The 21,208-nt window shown below is 35.4% G+C and overlaps 1 protein-coding gene across 2 annotated transcripts in view; it reads left to right on the forward strand.

Moving 5' to 3' along the window:
- Positions 1-21,208, forward strand: part of Chn1 (chimerin 1) — a 165,554-nt gene that overhangs the window by 112,120 nt on the left and 32,226 nt on the right. The window contains exons 1-2 of one of the 2 annotated variants that reach the window (XM_076865582.2): positions 8,907-9,288; positions 9,491-9,568. Coding sequence is in view for 1 of the 2 variants with exons in the window: in XM_076865581.2 (XP_076721696.1) it covers positions 9,491-9,568 (78 nt within the window). In the remaining variant the exon portion in view is untranslated. Of the gene's footprint in view, positions 1-8,906; positions 9,289-9,490; positions 9,569-21,208 lie in introns of those variants that run through there. The other variant, XM_076865581.2, reaches the window with a different exon arrangement.

Here is a 21,208-nt window from a genome sequence, read left to right on the forward strand (position 1 = left end):
ACCATGAAATAGTCTATGTGACATAGCATTTTTTGGAATCAGGCTTCTGTATAAGTGCTGCTGATTTGGAGGCATTGTAAAAGCTGGGCCTGAATTTTTTTTTAACTAGATTGGCAGAAGAATACAGTAACTTAAATTATTATAAAGTAGAAATAGAATGGGATTATTAAGTCATTTACCTCACAAATTATTTCTTCATATACAACATGATTATAGAATGAGACCTAAGACTGAAAGAAATTTTCTAAGGTCTATTTCAGGCACTCAAGCCTGTTCTGAAAGTAGATAAATATATCTAAAGATAAATATAACATATCTTCCTAAAACATCAGTTTTTCTCAGTAGTAATTGGTTGAAAACATGTTTGTTTAACATGCTTAAACAAACATGGGTACATTCTAGGGAGCTTAGAGAGACTCTTCTGTGTCCCTACACATCCCTATTGGTTGTTGTTAGGGGCATTTTGGTGGAAAAGGCAGTAAAGCACTTGCCTCAGCTGGCCACGGAGCCTTAAGTAGCATTTGATTTTATTTACCTAAGGTCTTCAGCTGTAGAGTTAAACTATCTCCCACTAACTTATCCTTTGTGGAGGAGGATGTCAGCAGGGTAGACACTTCTCAATGCATTAAAATATCACCAAAAGATAGAAATTAAATCAGACTTTAATCTGTATCTTCTTCCTCACTAGAGCCTATTGTTGCAAGTCTGACTTTTTGTCAGACTTTATTCTTTCTTCTCTAACATACTCATCACTTTCAGGCCTTGTGCATTTGCCTCAAGTCACTCTTGAGAGGTCCAGTTCCACATAAGACACAGTACATGTTTATAAAAGAAATACAATGACTAACTCTGCTTATGAAGACAAGCGTCCAAGTTAAAGTTCTCTCTTAATTTCATTAGGATCATATGAACTAACAGGAATTTTATAAAATGAAATATAATTGACATGACATAAAGAGTTTGTTTTAGAAAGTGCCCAGAGCAAGCTATTTTTACTTTTTATACATCATTATCTTGATGGCAACTGTGTGGTGTAACAGGGTCATTTCAAAGAAAAGACAAGTTTCAAAGAAAAATCTGGCTGACAGTAAGATGGACAATTAATGCATCTCTGAATTATGTTCCTGTTTACCCTTCTTCCTAAGCAACTGTTGTGGAAGTTAAATCTTTTACCTTCAGGCCACTATTGCCATTTCCATGTAATAAAACAGATTTTTGGAAGTATGTTTGAACTGCACAAGTATTCTGCATACCATGAGTCAACATGGGGCTTAAAATGAACATCTTAACCAAATTGCAACCATGATATCCTAATCAAACTACAGTTTATTTTTGTTATATGTAGAAAGCAAGATTTTATAACTTAAATTTAAATATATCTGTAACAGGTCCTTTTTAAAATAACCAATTCACTTGGGCTTTATCCTAGCCTAACCAACAAAATTGACTGGAGGAATGAGAAAACTAAAAATAAAGGGCTTAGCTTTTATTCTGATACACTTGGGTTGATGAGTGCAAAGTGTTCACTCTGTTGTAATAACTTGAAATAACCTCATATGACAGTTTAAAATCCAAAAACTCTCCTAACTGTATCAACCCTAGTCTGCTTTTTAGTTGTATTTTCTATATGTATATTACAACTGAAAGATTTTTTTTTTTTTTAAGAAAATGAAAACATGTATGAGTCAAAATTTTTGCCCTGGATTTAAAGCCCCATGATTGATAAAGTGTTGGAGCATCTCTAACTTCACCTTCTTTATTGTTACAGAACAGTGATAGTGTCTCTCTAAGTCTTACAGATAATAGGATCAAAGATAATGGTTAAAATGAAAGATAAAAACACAATCACACATTTCCTCAAGTAGCCCCTAAGGTTTCCTGAGCAGTAGGGCTTGGAAAGGTAGTTCTCATGGAATCCAGTTTCAGCCTATCTTTGGAGTGAGCCAGAGAAGACTATTGTTATGACTTTCAGCAGACAACCATTGCATCCCATGATCCAACATATAGTGTTGGACTTCTATATATATTAACAGATAGTTAGATAATGAAAGATAATACGTTCCATTTGTTTATTCTATCTTCCCAAAGCACTGTTACTGACTGTCAGTGCATCAGGACTACAACATACCACCCTCTAAGAACTTATACATCAAAAAATAAGACTATGTCTTATGAATTAACTTCAGATCATAATAAGATAAATCTGAGCAGAGTGCAAAAAAAAAAAAAAAGGAGACTGATACTCATCTACTCATCTAAGCACTGACTTAAGGTGAGGGAACCCCACTCGATGTCCATGGGCAAGGCCATACTAGTTGTAGAGGATTCAACAGATGTCTTAACTCATTGCTTTAAATATTGTTTATCTAACCCATTCCCCTTGTTCTGATTCCAGTCTCACCAGCTTCTTAATGATTTTTCATTCCCAATGTAGGGGTGCTAGCAAATAAGAGCATATTGGTCTGCCAAATTATGATCAATGTTATTAGTTTCATGAGCTTGTGAATAATAGCAATCTCCCCTTGAGAAATAGTCATAATCCCTTTTTATTGATAAATAAAGTTTATGAGACTGGACACTAGTCAAAAACAAAACAACCCAACCCAGCCCATTGTAAATTTGAAGACCTACTTGATAAAGCCATCCAGCCATTCCCACATAGACTTACCCAAATCTTTCAGCACATCCTTGTGTGCTGAATTATATTAACCTTCCTTTTTCCTTTTGAATTTCTATAAAAAATATAGAGAAGATCATAAAGTTCATTTAGTTAAGCTGGGACTTAGAAAAGTTAAATGAGCTAGCCAATATCAGTAAGAACCAGGACTGGAAACCAACCTGGGTGTGACTTCACCCCTCCTCCCTAGGCATGGTGTTGTTCACATCGAGTAGAAAAGCTCCCTTAAAACTTGTCTCGGGGAAAATTCATCATATTTCTCTTGTTTCCTAGAGGACTATACTTTTTTTTGTTTGCATTGTGTTTTCAAGTGTCATGTTTAAATAGTATTATATATTAGTCTATCAGGGAGCATGTCAGAGTGAACAAATTTGATAGTGACAATATCAGCTTAGTGTGTTTTAAGTTTATTATACACTGAAATGAAATGCATTGAGTGCCTGATTATCATCTTTTTAGATGGATATTATGTTAATGCTAGGGAAACAATGTAATAAAGTCTGAGTTAGGAATTATGGTGTTACTGTTGCAGTAACAGAAAGATTTAGAGCTCTAACAGAGTATGTAAGAGTTTCATCCGCAACATAAAAATTTATTTATCCCAATGTAACTTAAGGAATTTAAGAGTTCTGAAGTATAAGTCTCTAATGTTTGACTTACAATGCATTTGGAAATTTTGATTAAGTATTGAATCTGGTAGATACTATAAATTCAAATTTATCAGTTCTAAAATATCTAGTGATCTGAGACATTCAGAATATAAATGATCTAGAAATTTGTTCCATTGATAACCTTTCAAATTTGCATGTTAACAATAGATAAGAGGCAGAATAGTTAAGACGAAAGATGGAATGGAATTTGAAGTTATGGAGTCCTAGATTCAAGTCCTTTCACTTTTTACTAGTTCGATGACTTTCAACAAGGTAGTTAATCTCTCTGAGCCTGTATGTTTACACCTAGAAAGTGATAGTTATTATTATCTACCATTTTGACAATTAAACTACATCTTACCTGCAAAACATTACTAATGTCATACAGTTGTCAGTGAATGGAAACCAACATATTGTCTTCAAGTATCTTACAATATATTCCACTCTTGGCTTTGATGGAGAAAAATTGGGTTAACCTTACAATTCAGGAGATAAAGGTAGGAATATTTGGTGAATTGAATTTGCTTGAATTCACTGATCTTTGTGTTATGTCTGATATTGGAGATTTTAGAAAAACTATTGTTTATGCCTCAGTTTTTAACATTTTATAGAAAATGCAGGACTTTGTTCAATGAGAACAGAAAACATAATTACCTAAGACTTAATCTAGTTAATCTATTTCCCCAGGCTTAGGGCCATGCCAGCTAGAATATTGTTCTGAGTGCTTTTTGGATGGAATGGTGACTTAGTTTAGTTAATTTAGCTTTGTGCTAATGAGTCTATGGTATTACCATGATGTTACAAAAAAGGTGGCTATTTATGTTGCATGATCCTTTCAGTTTCCTAGAAAACACTCTTACTTTAAGTAAGCCCTGACTTTCAGTAGTTGGAGATTTATTCCTTTGGTTTGCCTTGGTCCTGTGTTTAAAAACCAGATGCTTGTGGGCAAAGAAGTATAATCAGTCATTTGTATGTTGGTGTGACTAATCTGCTAAAGCCCTTTCTTGTAAACAGAGTTTGATCGAATTACTCACAGTTTGAGGATAAGGGTTCATGCAATTTAAGACTGCCAGTACAGGGTAAGGTAGAAATTACAGAATGGTGGTGTTTACAAATGTCCTGAAGCTCACATTGTTTAGGACAGTGGCCTTAGGTTTTAACCCATGTCATAGTCACACATAATACTCTTGGAAATACAGGATCTCAGATATAAGGAAAGGAAGGAAATCTGTCATATATTGGTTACTTTCTATGCCAGAAATGATGCAGAATGCTTTGCATATATTATATCGTTTAATTAATTTGATATTGAATTTTTAATCTTATTTACACATAAGGAAATAAAAAACTAAAATAAATCAGTAATTTGACCAAAGACATTCCACAACTACTAAATTACAGGGCTACAGTTATCACTTTTGTGCAGTCCCAGAACCTGTGTTTCCTATTATACTACACTGGGTGAAAATGAGAGGCTAGTTCAGCACCAATCCAGTTTTGTTACTGGATGAACAGCAGGGTGATAAGATTGGTAGATGTGTCTTTAGTTGAAAAACAGTGAACATGTTTCTTTCCAAGGTCACTTATTTGGCCATCCATTCCTTTTTCCTCATATTGCCCTTCTGCCACTTCACACCTTGCCATTTTCATAGTCCTGTGTTCTGCAGGTGGCATGGACAAATGTAGAAAGGGGTTATAGAATCTGCCTTTTTCCAGGCCAGTTTTCCTCATTCAAATAAATGTATGCAAGTGGCATCAGTATTGAGGGTAGGCAGAGTAAAATCTAAAGACAGGCCAGAGACTCCCAGTGAAAATAAAAGCTAAATCCTGCTGGTGTTTCCAGCAAGAATGACCTTGTAGGATATGTGCCCCATCAACTTAGATTCCACCCAGTTAAGCACTTTTCTTCTTTTATATGAGCCAGAATGAGAGGCACTGTATCCCTAATATCTTGTTTTTATCTCATCTCATTATAAGGTAGTCAAAAGAGCTATTAGCTTTGGAGACAGAAGACAGGGATTCAGATCTTACACTTTTCACTTCCTGTCTGTGTGACCTTGAGCAAGTCATTTTGGGAGCCCCAGGCTCTTCATCTTATAAAGTGATCATAAGTAACACTACCTCCCAGGATGCTTGTGACCAGTAAATTGGACAGTTGTATGAAGTGCTAAGCAGTGTTATAAGCAGTAATTTGCTCTTTAGCATATACTGATAATCTCCTTTCCTTTCCACTTTTCGCCCTCCTCCAAACCTTGCTTCCTCAACTAGAACATATGTCATTATATGCCTTTTAAAAGATAAGATTAGAACTCGAATATGGGAAATTGCATAGGGGCCATTAGACAAAGGGAAGAGCAAGAGTTTCCAGGCATGTTTGTGTGGTATTGCATATTATAAACTCCTTAAGGGCAGGGACCTATCTTATGCAACATCCCTTACAGCTGATATTTGGCACATCATCCCTGCAATGCTATTATTTATTGAGCGCTTACTGTTTTTAGACATTTCATCTAATACATGTTATTATTTAAATTTCCCAGAAACTTATAAAGTAGGTGTTGTTAGCCAGGCCTATAATCTCAGCTACTTGGGAGGCTGAGGCAGGAGGATCACAAGTTTGAGACCAGCCTAGGCAACTTAGCAAGTCTGTGTCTCAAAAAATAAGAAGGGCTACCACTGTAGCACAGTGGTAGAGTGCTTGCTAGCTTGCTCAAGATCCTGGATTCAACCACCAGTTAGTTCTGAGAGGCATAAAAAGATATTATTAGCCATATTATGTAAGAATAGTTAATCAAGGCACCAAGCAAATCTCCCAAGGCCAGTATTCAAACTTTTGTCTCTGATTTCACATCTCTGCCTCCCAATAAAAATAGCTACCTTTATTTGGTTTTTCTTTTTTAACCAATTATTTTTTGAACTCTTTTGTGCAAGCTACTATGCAAATTCTAGGTTAATATGAAAATGTATAAGACCCAATTCTATATAAATAGCTACATGGATAACTGTTATAAAGCAGAATGCGATGTCTTATAATTAATGAACGAGAAAAGCAACTCAGTGAGACCCTGTTTCTAAAACACAAAAAGGGCTGGGCATTTGGCTATGTGGTTAAGTGCCCCTGGGTTCAATCCCAGAACCTGCTCCCCAAAATGAGGATAATATATGCCTCAAAGGGTTTATCTGTGTACATAATGGGATTCTATATGTAAAGTGATTAGCTAAGTGCCTATAATTTAAAAAGTCTGTAACTATTATCTATATAGATATGGTCAAGTAAATGTATGCATGAGTGACATACATTTGTCTGAAACATCAGAACATGGATAGTGGTTTAGTTATAGACTTAGTAGTTGTGTTTTGCAAGTTCATTCCCCTAATTAATGCAGAAGTGCAGTTGCTGCTGTGTTGAAGAAATAATAGTGACCAAACCCCTAATTAGTCATTTGAGAATAGCTAAGACCTTTTTTATTCTGAACTGCTGTTTTCTCTCCTTACTGCCCTAGGTAGCTGCCCAAATTATAATTAGTCAGTATTTCTTGATTAAATGGAAAAATTAAGAAAGACAGACAATACAACTCTGCCTTGTTCACAATAAGTTTTATCTCTCAGAAGCAAAATGAATTTTCTGGATAACTTTACTATGAATCTTTGCATGCTCAGTTGAGTTTGTTACTCTAGCTGAAGGACTGGGGGTGATCTAAAACACAGGCCCTTGACCAAAAATACTCAGGAGAAAATACTCAGGTTAAACATGTGATTGTTTTCTTTAACTTAAGAACTTGGTGTTAAATGTTGAGGGAAAAAATACTGTTAAACTTGCCTTTAAAGTCTCTTTTTCTGGTGCCTGCAGAGAATTGAATAAATGTCATTTTAAGCTGTGCATACCTAAAGAGTTGGTTGGCCTTTATATTTTTAGTAATCACATGACAAACTAGGTCTAACCTGAAGAACAGTTTAAGTGAGGCAAAGGAATTTTTTTCCATTTTATTTCCTCTTGGAACAGGACCATTTTATATCTCATTCATCATCTACAGGTATAAATGTGTGTGGGAGGGGGCGCTGGGGTTGTGGCTTAGTGGTAGAGCGCTTGCCTAGCATGCATGGGGCACTCAGTTTGATCTCCAGCACCACATAAAAATAAAAACAAATAAAATGAAGGTATGTGCCCATCTACAACTAAAAATATATATATTTTTAAAAAGTATAAATTTGTAAAACTGAAACTTCTGTAGATATAAATATTAACATTTATCTTTTCATTAAAAATGTTTTTTAAGGAATAAAAAGGACTATAGACTCAAGAAAATTAGAACAAATTAGAGGTGTTTAGAAAAATCAATCTTTATGTTTGATATCTAACATGGCTTAATAACAGTTTAAGGAGCACTCATGCCCTAATTAAACCAAAATATACTTTGGGCTCATACCACCTTTAGGTTATGAAAGCTAAAGCACTACAAGTTGAATTAATTATTTTTGATGCTGGGGATCAAATCCAGGATCATGCACATACTCTTCCACTGAGCTATACCCCCAACACCTAACTCATTCAAATGTTGATTTTTGTATTCTTTAAATAAAGCATAACATTAGAACAGTGGATTAAAATTAATTATTGTAGCATGAGGAAACCAAGTGAAGATATTCAAGAAACCAGAATGGGAAAATTTAAACCTCTTATATAGCACCTTGGTGAAAAATGGAGGTCTTTATCTTAAAGAGCTGAGTTTTGAGTGTTTTACCCATCACCCTCCACTTGTGCCTTTCTACATCAGCAAACATCCAGGGGTTTTAAAAACATAATTACTACATCTGGGACCTATATATATAGGGAACTTATTCCCAGCTGCTCTTGATCTGGTCTCAAGCTCTCTGAATAAAAAATGTTGAGATGAGAGAATTAAAATATTGAATTTATCTACTTAAGTATAGACCCACAACAAAACTTCACATAGTAGAGACAAAACTGACCACTCCGGGGTGTTAAACATGCTCTTGGTTCTGCATGAAAGTAGTATGATATCTAGTTAAACTATTTTTAAATCAAACTATTTTCAGTTTTTGTTCACGTTAAATAAAATTGGATTTTAGTTAACCTTAATCCATAATGCACAAAGAAGGAGGCTGGAAGTGTAGTTCAGTGGTAAAGTACATGCCTAGCATAATGAACAAAGAAGGATATAGATCAGCCTTTTGTAAATTACCTGGTAGTTACTAATACATTAAAAAAAAAAAAAAAAAAAGAACTGGTGCTGTATGTTAATTTTCCTCTGCTTTTAATAGTTTAAAAAATTCATTTTATAATAATGCATGACTCATTCATTGCTCATTATCTTCCCACTGATTTTATTTTTTTAATTTTTTTTTTCCTTGAGCCGGCAAGAAAATCTTACATGAGAGGAGGGAGGAACAGAGTGAGTTGAGGAATAGAGTACTTAAATACTGTTGCTTGATTTTCATTGGTTATCTCCTTTCTTATGGCAGCCAGTCTAATCCTGCCTTCCCCGGCAAATCCCTCCCTCCCCCACCCTCCCTGCTAGAGGGTTCACAGGGTGTCTTGTCGCTAGAAACTGACTGCAAGCAGTATGTAGGCATCTTTCATTCAGAATGGACATTAATGTATTGAATAAAGAAGAGAGCTTTTAGAATTGTATTATTTGTCAAAATTGCATGTCTTTTAAAAAGGGATAAAGAGAGATGCTGAATGTTTTGTATGTTAGCATCGACTCTTTTTCTGCTCAGACTCTAAGTTTTCAGAAGCTTAAATATAGAGCCCTTTAAAAAAAGAAGAAGAAGAAAGAATTTGTCTGGTTAGTCGGCTTCTTTTGAAGAAGTGCTTCATCACCCTCCTCCACCTCTCCGTGCTGTGTCCGCAGCTCTCTGTAGGTTAGGGTTCTGTGCTGGCTGCAGAATGCTCATGTGAGCTGAATAGACTCCATCGACAGACACAGACCAATACAGGTTTTCTTTCTTTTCTCTGAATTTCAAAATGCCATCCAAAGAGTCCTGGTCGGGGAGGAAAACTAATAGAGCTGCAGTTCACAAATCAAAACAAGAGGGCCGTCAGCAAGATTTATTGATAGCAGCCTTGGGAATGAAACTGGGTTCTCAAAAGTCGTCTGTGACAATCTGGCAACCTCTGAAACTCTTTGCTTATTCGCAGTTGACATCACTTGTTAGAAGAGCAACTCTGAAAGAAAATGAGCAAATTCCAAAATATGAAAAGGTTCACAATTTCAAGGTAAGAATATTTGTTTTTAGCCTTTTCTCATCAGAAATGCTCATTATTTGAAATATGTAATACTAAAAGAATATCTTCTGATGTCTTTTTAAAACTAGGATGAGTTGACTAAAATTTTCTTGCTCTTCAGGGAAAGGAGATGTTTTAAGCCTGATTTTATTTAAGGAATGGCTGAAAAAAAGCTAATAGAAAATCATCCCCATTTTTTCTAGTGCTGTTTTAATTCTGTTTAATCAATGTATAGACACTGGTAAGTCTTGACTAATATTAAAAAGGTCTCATTTAACGATTTTGGCATTATTTTATTTGTGATGCAAATGTATCTAAATACCTTTGTTGGCTATTGCAGGAGAGGATTAGATCTTATCTGTTCATTTCTACTAAAAGGCTTTGGATATAAGAGGCATGTTCAGTTGCATCTGGATTGAGCAGATGGTCTGCATTTCCCATAGTTTCTGTCTTTTCTCCTCTGTTAATGAATTGACCATGATGAAAAGAGGATGGCTACCGTGGGACTGTGATGCTGCTGACACTAGCAGCTTTTCCTCACTTTTTGAGTATTTGCTTTCACCTTGTGTATGTAGTTTTTAAATTATTGTGTTAATGTATTTGTCAACTGTACCTGAATCTTCTTTCATCAAGAGGATATGTGTATTGATGCAAGCTGTGTATAGATCTTTCCTGTGCTTTAGCATGATACAAGGCCTTGAAGTTGTGTCCTTTGCATCTTAATTCAGAGAATATATAATGTGAAGTCGTGTCTAAGGAAGCCAAGCAACACTTAGGTAGATGCACTGGTATTTATATGGTAACTTCCCAATAGTTAGACAACTTCATGATGCACTTATATAAGACATGAGTATTTTCATTTTAGACAAAATATTGTTAACTCTGCTAAGAAGGGACTGTTTGGTTTCAAATGGTGATAAAGCTGGAAATTCTGATCTTCCATTTATTTATTAATTTAGTCAGCATTTATTTAGCATACAGGCTTTGTACCTGGGAAATAACCCCAAATAAGTCCTTTTGCAATATAAAGTTAAATACATGTTAAGTCTCACACACACACACACACACACACACACACACACACACACACGGCTATTTGAGCAAAGATTACATGCACACTCTTTAGAAATAGCTGTGATTTTAAAATATATCATCTCCAAAGATGTATCCTCTGATTTGGTCTGCAGAAACAGGCCTTTTAAGAGTGCCATTTAATACCAAGTCAAGTTCATTTATGTGATATTGATAAATTTGCAATTCATCCTGATTTTTAACACCAGAATTAATTTTACTCAAATGCTAATACCATGCCCCCAGTATGCTCTGCATTTTTCACATGAGGAATAGATTATTATGATCTTTAGAACATTTGAGGGTAAAGGATTAAGTTACTTAACAAAAATATTTCTGAACTATAAACTATATAGGCTATGCTAACTCAATAATATTTTCTTCTTCTTTAAATATATTCCTAAGGACCTTACCTTTCAACCAATATCTTTGCTTTAAAATGAAATAGAGTCTATCAGATTAAATACCAGATGGAAAATAAATCTGATTATGAATCTAAATAATTTATGTAGGTTACTAGGCCTCAGTTTATTCTTGCCTAATATATGACCTGGTCTTATAAGAACTATTACCAGGAAAATGACCCCAAAATAAGTCCTTTTGCAAATATAAAGTAACATACATGTTAAATCACACACACACAAAAATGGCTATTTGGATTCTTCAGCAAAGATTACATGCACTCTTTAGAAATAGCTTGATTTTAAATATATCTCCAAAGATGTATCCTCTGATTTGATCTGCAGAAACAGGCCTTTTAAGAGTGCCATTTTAATACCATGTCAAGTTCATTTATGTGCTTTTTATCAATATTGATTAAAAGCAAATAGATTTGTTGAAGAATTTGCATAAACAACAAGTATATTCTTTTTTCCTCCCATAGTTTATATCTTCCAGTTATTTCTCAGCTTTAACACATGACTTTATGGACAAATTCTATACGGCTAGAAAATGCTATCTATGGGACCAGTTGTGACTCTTACTAGTTGGTACCCAAACTGTTTTAAGGATAGTTGGTTTGGGTATTTTTGTTTGTTTGTTTGTTTGTTTGTTTTTTCTTCCCCCAACTACATAAATCCTTCTCTGAAACTAAAACATTAAAACCAGCTAGGACTTGCTCTTAAAATTAAAACAGTATGCTCAGGAAAGAGCTAATGTTAGTGGTTTGCATTACATATTTTCTCGAGTTGCTAATGAGGTCAGAAGTCTCAGAATTTGGTTCTTCTCATTAAAATGTTATTTTAAAAATGTGTCTGTGGTGTGGCATATATAAATTTTTTTTTTTTTTTTTTTTTTTTTTTTAAGGAGGGAGGTCATACTTGACTTCTGAGAATATCCCCAAAAGAATTCAGACTCTGTGGCAGGCTGTTTTTCTCCCACACAAATGCTCACTTAGAAGGTCACTGATTGTGATGTGTACGTACAGTTCAGCGGTTTGTTGTGGGGGAGAACCTGAACATTTCCATAAGGATAATTATTCACGTGGCCTTGCCAGTGACTATTTTTTGTGTTGATAACAGTATATTCTGTCTAACCACCAGCCCACTCACAGAAGCCTCATTTCAATATGGTTTTCTTTTTTGCTTCTTGAACTGCCTTGTTATGTAATGCAGTGAGGTGGAACAGCTGTCAGATCTTTTTGGGAGAGTGGGGGGACAGGAGGGTGAAGCCAAAAGCATCATATACCTTTGGTGAAGCCCTCACACAGTGAAGCCAAATAGAGCAACTGGACCTGACTCCAAACTCTGGAGGTGTTTGAGGTTAGGGTATCTTAGTAGGAGAAACAGGAGGTTTCCCATTTTGCTGTTATGTAACATGGTTTCTCTTTCTAGCTGTCTCAAATTCTGTTGTTATTTATGGGGATTTGATAAAGCATCTATCATAAGGACAGTGATGTATCTTATGTAGGTTGTCATTTTAGAGATAAATGTACTACATTCTTTAAAAGTTATTACCATATAAGCTGTGAAATTAAGAGTGATATAAATTAAGAGTGAAATTTCAAAAAAGGTAGGAGAAAAGATTCTAAATATTTTCATCATGAAGGAATGATAAATGTCTGAAAAGATAGATATGTGACCCTGATTTGAACATTATACAATCTATACATGTATTGAAATATTACATGGTACCTGGTTCCCCATAAATATGTGTAATTTTTATGTGTGAATTAAAATTAGAGTGAAAATAATTTTAAACTGTACCCTGGGCCAAGTTCTCTTTTTCTAAACTTACCGTATCCTAATATCACACAGAGAAAAACTAAAGCCTCTGATATTTAAAACTAAAACAGTCATTCTAACCTCCACCCCTATTGAACCCCCGGCAGTGATTGCCTCCTAAATTTGGAGACTTTCTAGATAGAATGATATTAAGTCCCAGCCATTGCGCTCAGGAGCTTGTTTATTATTTGTATCAACTTGGACAGATTGCTTAATCTCTCTAAGCCTCTTTTTCTATATCAGAAATATACAGTTCCTGGTACATCTAGGTACATGGTAGCCCATTTTTTGTTATTATAAATCACTCCTAATGGGATATTTTTTTCTGAATTTAAACCAAGAAATATATGTATACTTAAGGTTTAATCTGACTCCTCATTTTCCTGCCCAGTTGCAGAAGTCATGATGCAAAGGATAACTTGGCGTGGTGGGGCTGAAGAAAGCTCTTGCTTCTTTCCTTGCTCCCAGGGAGAGTAGGTGTTCCGTAAGAGTAGTGGCATTTTTCATGCACCATAGAATACAGTGAAATCCTTTTTATTTCTCTTAATTCCTCCAAATTGAACTGTTAAATGTTTTATCTAGTTTGTTGCTTAATGATGAAAACTCTATAACAAAAATGCAAGATATGAGATGTGGTTGTGGCTTAGCAGTAGTATGCTCACCTAGCACATGGGAGGTGCTGGATTCAATCCTCAGCACCACATAAAAATAAATAAATAAAATAAAGGTATTGTGTCCAACTACAACTAAAAAAAATTTAAAATTAAAAATGCAAGGTTAGATAGAATAGTAGATAGAATAGTATAGTAGCAGAAGCTGGGCTACATAGGCAGATTAAGTACTTGCAAAAAAAAAAAAAACATTAAGAATTATAGTGGTAGAGCACTTGCCTAGTACATGCAAGGCCTAGGATTTGATTCCTAGCACCACAAAAAAGAAAATTGTAGTGAGTGGATACTTTAACACAAAAATTTGATTCTTTTTTAAGATAGTCTTGAAAATGGTGAATGGTTTTTAGTTTCAAGTACTAAAATTCTACATGTAAATGAAAGATGTGAGATATTAACAGATCTAATGTTGCCAAGATAATATGCAAGCAATGAATCCTGAAATGTGAATCGATACTATAATTAAAATAACATTATAACATGAACCTTAAACTATTTAATAATATTACTGATTCAGGATTGCTAGGATAAAGAAATAAGAGTGCACCCAGCCCTCCTGGCCTGTAGACCAGTTCTGCTGTTTGATAACCTGAAGGGTAGGAACCAGCAGTTCTTCTCAAAGTTGTCTTTTCTTTCTCTCCAGTGTCACAGGCAAAGCCAGGCCCACTGGCCTTTCATTTGATTCACATTTGAGAATAAGTACAAAAGGAATCAACAAATAAAAATAAAGCATTTTGCTTGTTTCTTTTTATCCCCCAGTGCTGGGGTGAGCCCAAGGCCTTATGCAGGCTAGGCACTACATCCCCAGCCCTAAAAATAGTTTTTAAATTAATCATGGAGTTAACACTATATGATCTGTAAATTCCTATTATAGCTCTAAAATTCTCTGATTGAATTATATTGAGACACATTAGATTTGTTCTAAATATTTTGTTTTTCATAATTAAAATTTTATTTAGGTCCATATGGGGAAAATTTTTCAATATGTTGATTTGAAAAGTAACTAAAACTGTGTACAAAATAAGATTATTTTAAAACTGGTTAAACAACAGTGAAATATATTCAAGGAACATGCCTGTTCACTTTCTTTGTATTACACCCACCAACCATCACAAAGCCTTTTCCTTTCCCCCATTCTTCCTTACCTTTCCCCATATCTAGTAAAATGTGTGTATCTAGTAGAAGCTCAAGAAACATTTGTTGAATGACTAAATGGGTACATGGCATGGTATGGTAAGGTAGAACTGTTGTTATTTTGAAACCACTTTCATGATAGCAGGAAATTTAACACAAAAATAGATTCTGCTAATGATCTTAAGATCTGTATTGTATTTTTAAAATCAGATTTCTGTGTTTTTAAAATGCCATGAAATTCAAGATCCCCATGTTATCTCGTATTTAACTAGAGAATCTCTGTGCACATAATGCTCAGCAATTTGAATATTGTTTTGAATTAAGTAATGTAAAAGAAGATCCATACAACATTACAGAATGGAAAAGGCAACCTGGGATGCCTCATTAAGCTTCTGTAATAATGTCACTCTTCATTTCTGGATGTGAACATGGAGTATCAACATAAGCACTTTGAAGGGATAAGTAATATTTTTCTCCAAGTAAGAGGTTAAATGGAATTATATATATTTCCATTATATACACACACTCTCTCTCTTCCTAGTTTTGAATGTGGGCCACTTGCAAGAGAAGACAGAAATAGCAAAAATAAGTGCTTAGCATGGGTTCTCTCTGCCTAGGGCAGTCAGACATGGAAAGGGCTGATGAAGAGAAACTGGGAGACTGAATAAGATCATCTGTAAGGTCCCTGTGAGCACTGCATTTCTGTTGCTGTCTGGTATAGTGCTTATCAGCTGCTGTGGAAGCCAGATGGGGAACAGATATACTGTACCTTTTACTTCTGCCTGTGCTGTTTGTGAGGAGGACCACAGGGACTCATTGTGCACTTCCCATGGGTGCCAAGCCTCACCCTCCTGTCCTTCTGATGGTTTGTAATGCTGATGAGGAACTGGCTGTGGCACCTCTAGGGTCAATCTGGATCATTACCTACCCCTAATAATCCAGAAAGGCACATCACAAGGCTCCTCTTGGTTTGCACATAGTTGCATTCTACTTCTTCACAGTCATTTCGTAGGGTATAGGATTTAAATTGCTTTATTTCACTGAGGAGAAACCCACAATATTATTTTCATGTTATTATTCTCAAGATGTTTTATAATCTGTCTTCATTCCCCAGTTTCATAGTATTACTTCTCTCTGTGATACTGCATTGCCAATACAGATTACCATTTGTAAAACTACATACCAGTATCTTTTAGTTTCCTTCCATTCAAGTTTGCTAGTATTTCATTTTTAAAATATTTTAACTGGACATGTTTTGAAAACACTTTCCTTTCCAGTCTTTTGGAAGTCCCTTCCATGTCTATGTGGGCCCAGAAAAAATACTCTTAATATACATGTTATGTTACTGGAGAACATAATAACTAAATCTTTTTTGGGGGGGGTGGGGTGGGGGTGGGAATCCCATTAACAGTGTTGAAACATCTTGCCCACATGATCTCTCTAATCTAAAAGCTGTTTTGGCTTTCCTGGCATGTTTTCTCCATTTCCTCATTACTCATCCCTCAAGTATTTACTGAGCAACTCTTATGTGCATACCAATCTGCTAGACATAGAAAGGGGATAAGTAGTATGTAACACATGATCCTCGACCTTGGACATACACAAACTAAAAAAGAAAGCAAATATCAATACAGTGAGAAGGATGAGGAGAGCATAATAGTATTATTCATGACAAATAAAATTAAAGGTGTTTTAACTGCCAGTTTTGATGTGTAAGTAATAATGCCATATTCTTCGTGGTTCGGTATGCCATATACAAATATGTTAAATGGTTGTTACCTAAAATGACATCTTTTCTTGAAACTATTTGATAGCAGAAATAAGAATGCAGGGCAGGAGATGTAGCTCAATGATGAAGATCTTGCCTGGCATGCACAAGGAATGGGTTCAATTCCCAGCACGACGTGCACACAAAGTATACAACTTGTAATAATAAAGAGTAGGGTTTTTCCCCCCTATACTAAAAACATTGAACATGAGATCTACCCCCCAAAAAAACGTAAGTGCTCAACACAGTATTCTTAACTAAAGGCACAGTGTAGTACAGCAGATATCCAGAGCTTGTTCATTTTGTATAACAAACTCTAAACACGTTGAACAGCACCCACCATTTTCCCCTCCTTCTAGCCCCTGGCAATCATTCTCTTTGTTTCTGAGAATTAGACTGTTTTAGATTCCTCATATGAGTGGACATGTAGTTTTTGTCCTTATGTGACGAGCTTATTTCACTTCACAAAATATCCTCCAGGTTCATCCCTATTTCATGTAGAACAAGAATTCCTTCTTTTTTCAGACTGAATAAATATTCCATTGCCTGCATATATCACATTTTTTTATTCATCCATCAATGAACATTTAGGTTATTTTCATAGCTTGGCTGTTGTGAATAATGCTGCCTTTAACACACAGTGCAGATAACTCTTTGAGATTCTGATTTCAGTCCTTTTATATTTATATACCCAGAAGTAGAGCTGCTGGATCATGAGGTAGCTCTATTTTTAATTTTTCAAGCAGTCTCCATACTGTTTTCTGTAGCAACTATACCCTTTTACATTCCCACAAACACTTCAAGGATTCCAGTTTCTACACATCTTCACCAACACTTGTTATTTTGTTTGTTGTGTATTTTTTATAACAGCCATTCTAACTGGTATGAGGTGATATCCCATTGTAGTTTTTAATTTACATTTTCCTGATAACTAATGATATTATATATTCATTTCATATGCCTGTTGGCCATATTCTTTGGATAACTATTTATTCAAGTCCTTTGCCCTTTTCTTTTTGTTTTTGGAGATAAAGTCTAACTGTGTTTCCCTGGCTGTCCTTGAACCCCTTGGATCCTTAAGTGATTCTCTCAACTCAGCTTTATGAGTGTCTGAGACTACAGGCACATACCACCATGCCCAGTTTTGACAGTTTTGTAGGAGAATTATTTCTTGGTTTTGTTATTGAGTTATAGGAGTTCCTTATGTATTTTGGACATTAACTTCTTAATGGGTGTGTGATTTACAGATATTTTCTCTGATTTTATAGGTGACCTTACTCCATTGATTGCTTCCTTTACTGGATAGAAGCTTTTAAGTTTGCTGTAGTCCCATTTATTTTTGCTTTTGTTCTTTTAAAATGTGAGTAGATTTGTAAGTTTTTCTGATCAGGAGACTGTTAGTAGAACTTACAAGGTATTTGATTTATTTTGGGGAACTAAACACCAAATAAGATAAACATTTTAGGGAAGGGGAAAAAAAAGGAAGAATCTAATGGTTACCCTTGAAACCAAGATTTGGGGTTGTCACTTTCAAATCCCTGAGGAGGAGAGCCTGACTCTGTCTTGCCAGAACTATACTGATTCTTATTTCTAGCATCGTGTGTGAGTCCCTCTGGCATCGGATTACATCTAATGCAGTATTAACTACTTACAGAATCTTTTTTACCTGCCAGTTTGATATTTTAGAAAATTTATTTTCTCCAAAATTTATCCCTAAGTAGAGAACCAGCCTGGCATGTGACTGCTAACAACAAGTTAGGGGTGTAAACCCATAGGAATAACACACAGTAAAAGTCACTCCAAGCCGGGCATGGTGGTGCATGCCTGTCTGTAATCCCAGCAGCTTGGGAGGCTGAGACAGGAGGATCACAAGTTCAAAGCCATCCTCAGCAAAAGCAAGTCCCTAAGCAACTCAGTGAGACCCTGTCTCTAAATAAAATACAAAATAGGACTGGGGATGTGGCTCAGTGGCTGAATGTCCCTGAGTTCAATCCCTGATACCCCCCCAAAAAAAAAATCATTTCAGAAGTTAATGATAAGGGGTGCTGGGTCTTAAAAATCTTAGTGATTTTTAAGTATTCTCACCACATAAGGTATAATAAGTATGTGAAATCATGCATATATAAATAGCTCAATTTAGCCATTCTACAATGTGTATTTAGTTCAAAATATGTTGTACATGATAAATATGTACAATTTTTATTTGTCAATTAAAAAACTTCAAAGAAATTTATAAGTCACTCCTAGAATTCTGTTCTCTTTAGTTTATGGGTCCACATTACAAGGATGAGTTTTTTCCTATTTTGGGTACACATTGGTACTTTAACGGCTAACTTTGTAGTCTGTTGTATCACATATTCATTCTTCTCTTCTAGATTCAACTGAGGATTGGGTCTTATTTTGCTGATTTTTAAGCTAATAGGAGAAATACATATGTTATATTTTATATCTCTAGTTTCAAACCTTGTTTAATCAGCAGATTATACTGTCATAGTTCCTTGACTCTCTGTGTCAGCCTTCCCTAGAAGACCAAGAGTCTTTCATTAGAGGCAAGGCCTACCATGACTTTAATAAGGTAGTCAAAGAGTATGTTTACATGCAAAAATGGATGGAACTCAAGAGCATCATGTTAAGTGAAATAAGCCAAACTCAAAAGTTAAGGGTCATATTTCTCATATTTCTCATATGTAGAAGCTGGAGAGAAAAAAGGAATCATGAAAACAGAAGGGCGACCAGTAGAATGCAGAAAGGGGACCAGGAGATGGAGGAAGGGAAAGAAAAGGGAAGTACTGAGGGATGAAATTAATCAACTTGTTACATCATGTGCATGTACAAATATATAAAAAAATGAATCCCACTGTTATGTATAGTGATAATGCACCAATAAAAATTTTAAATAAAATGGGAATAACTGAAAAAGAGTATTATACATCCTAACATCTTACTTTGTCTTGTCTATATTATCAGGTTCCCCGTATCTCATTAAACTCAGCATCATCATTCAACATTCATTGTGTAATGGTGCTTGACACACAAAAAAATCATTGTTTTCATTAGAGAAGCCAGGGGGCAGAAAGAAAGAGACAGTCATATACAAATGAAATGAAATCTCATTTTTAAAATAAGACATTGGCTTTTCTAGCTGGATACTGTAGCATACACCTATAATCCCAGCTGCCTGGGAGGCTGAGGCAGGAGGATCTCAAGTTCAAGGCCAGCTTGGGAAACTTAGCAAGACCCTGTCTCAAAATAAAAAATAAAAAGGGCTGGGATGTAATTCAGTGTTAGAGCAACTTGTGTGAGATTTGATCCCGAGTTCTGGGACGGGGGAAAAAAGATATTGGCTTTTCTTTTTAAAATGTTATACAACAAAACAGTTAGTAGCTGAAAAGCCATTAAATCGTTTTTTGTTTTTTTTTTAAATAAACACTGTATCATTCAGGGCTTTTTAGGTTTTCTTGTCTCTCCTCATAAGAGTCTTCTGCACATAATAAGATTGGAGACCTATAAAGGGCCAGGGTGTTAGCCCAGTGGTGTTCTACTTCTGAAGAACCCTTCTTCAGGGGGCCGGAGTTGTAGTTCAGTGGTAGAATACTTGCCTAGCACATGGGAGGCACTGGGTTTCATCCTAGCAACCACATAAAAGTAAGCAAACAAACAAATAAAATAAAGGTATGTGTCTATCTAGAAAACCCTGCATCATCAACTGTTTACTTTCTACATTTTTATTTTCTTTGGAGAGCAAAAATAGTATGTTTTGTACAGTGCTAACCAGATTTAAATAAAAAGAATACATCTAGTTTTTGGTCCACGGGAGGCAGAGGCTTCTTGTCATATTAGGTGACCGTCTCCAGGGGTTGTATTAGAGATGCTGTTTGGGCTATCCATGTGAATCAGTTTGCCTGAATCTGGCCTAAAATGTCAGGTTCACTTGTTCTCTTTTTTTAGAACTATCTCTGTTTGGAGCTCTTACACATGGCACAGCCCTGATCTCTGCATACTTAGTAAACATTCCCTTGTTCATAAAGAGAAGTCCATCTCTGCTAGTTTGTTTTACTTGTTTTGAGAGCTCATTGTTCCACTAATATATGACATGGCTTCAGAGAGAGAGAATTTTAATCTATTTAGAACCCATGAGTGATATTTAACATTGGGGAGACTTTCATTGCAAATGTCAGAAGGCCTGACCCATGCTAACTAAGGCAAAAAGAGAATTTATTGTATCACACAGTAGGAATAGTCCAGCATTAATTGAAAATATCCATCAACTCTGGGTCTTAAAATACTCCCAGAATCCTGTCTCCCCACTCTTATGACAGACAGAGGCTCCAGCTCTGTCTCCTTCCAGATTCCAGTCCACTGCAAAAAGACTATTTGTTCAGGTTCTGGGCTTAGCAGTCATTCACCTAGTTATATCATGTGCCTGTTTCTGCACCAGTAGCTCCAGTCAGGACAGTGGAATGTGCTGATTGGCTTAGATCTAGGTTATATATTTACATTAAATAAGGAAGTTTCTAAGGCCAACAATGAGAATGAAGGAAGATGTAATTAAAGTTTACATACACCTAATAACATGTTCAAAATACATAAAGCAACAACTGAACTAACAGTGAAATAGACAAGTCCACAGTTATTGCTAGAAGGTTCAACATTTCTGTCAATGATAGAATAGGTTAAAAATTAGTAGGATATAGAAGACTTGAACAACAGTATCAACTAATTTGACCTGATTAGTATTTTTAGAATACTCTACTCAATAAAATCATAA

This window comes from Callospermophilus lateralis, chromosome 9 (genome assembly GCF_048772815.1).
Source record: "Callospermophilus lateralis isolate mCalLat2 chromosome 9, mCalLat2.hap1, whole genome shotgun sequence".
Lineage (NCBI taxonomy): Eukaryota > Metazoa > Chordata > Mammalia > Rodentia > Sciuridae > Callospermophilus > Callospermophilus lateralis.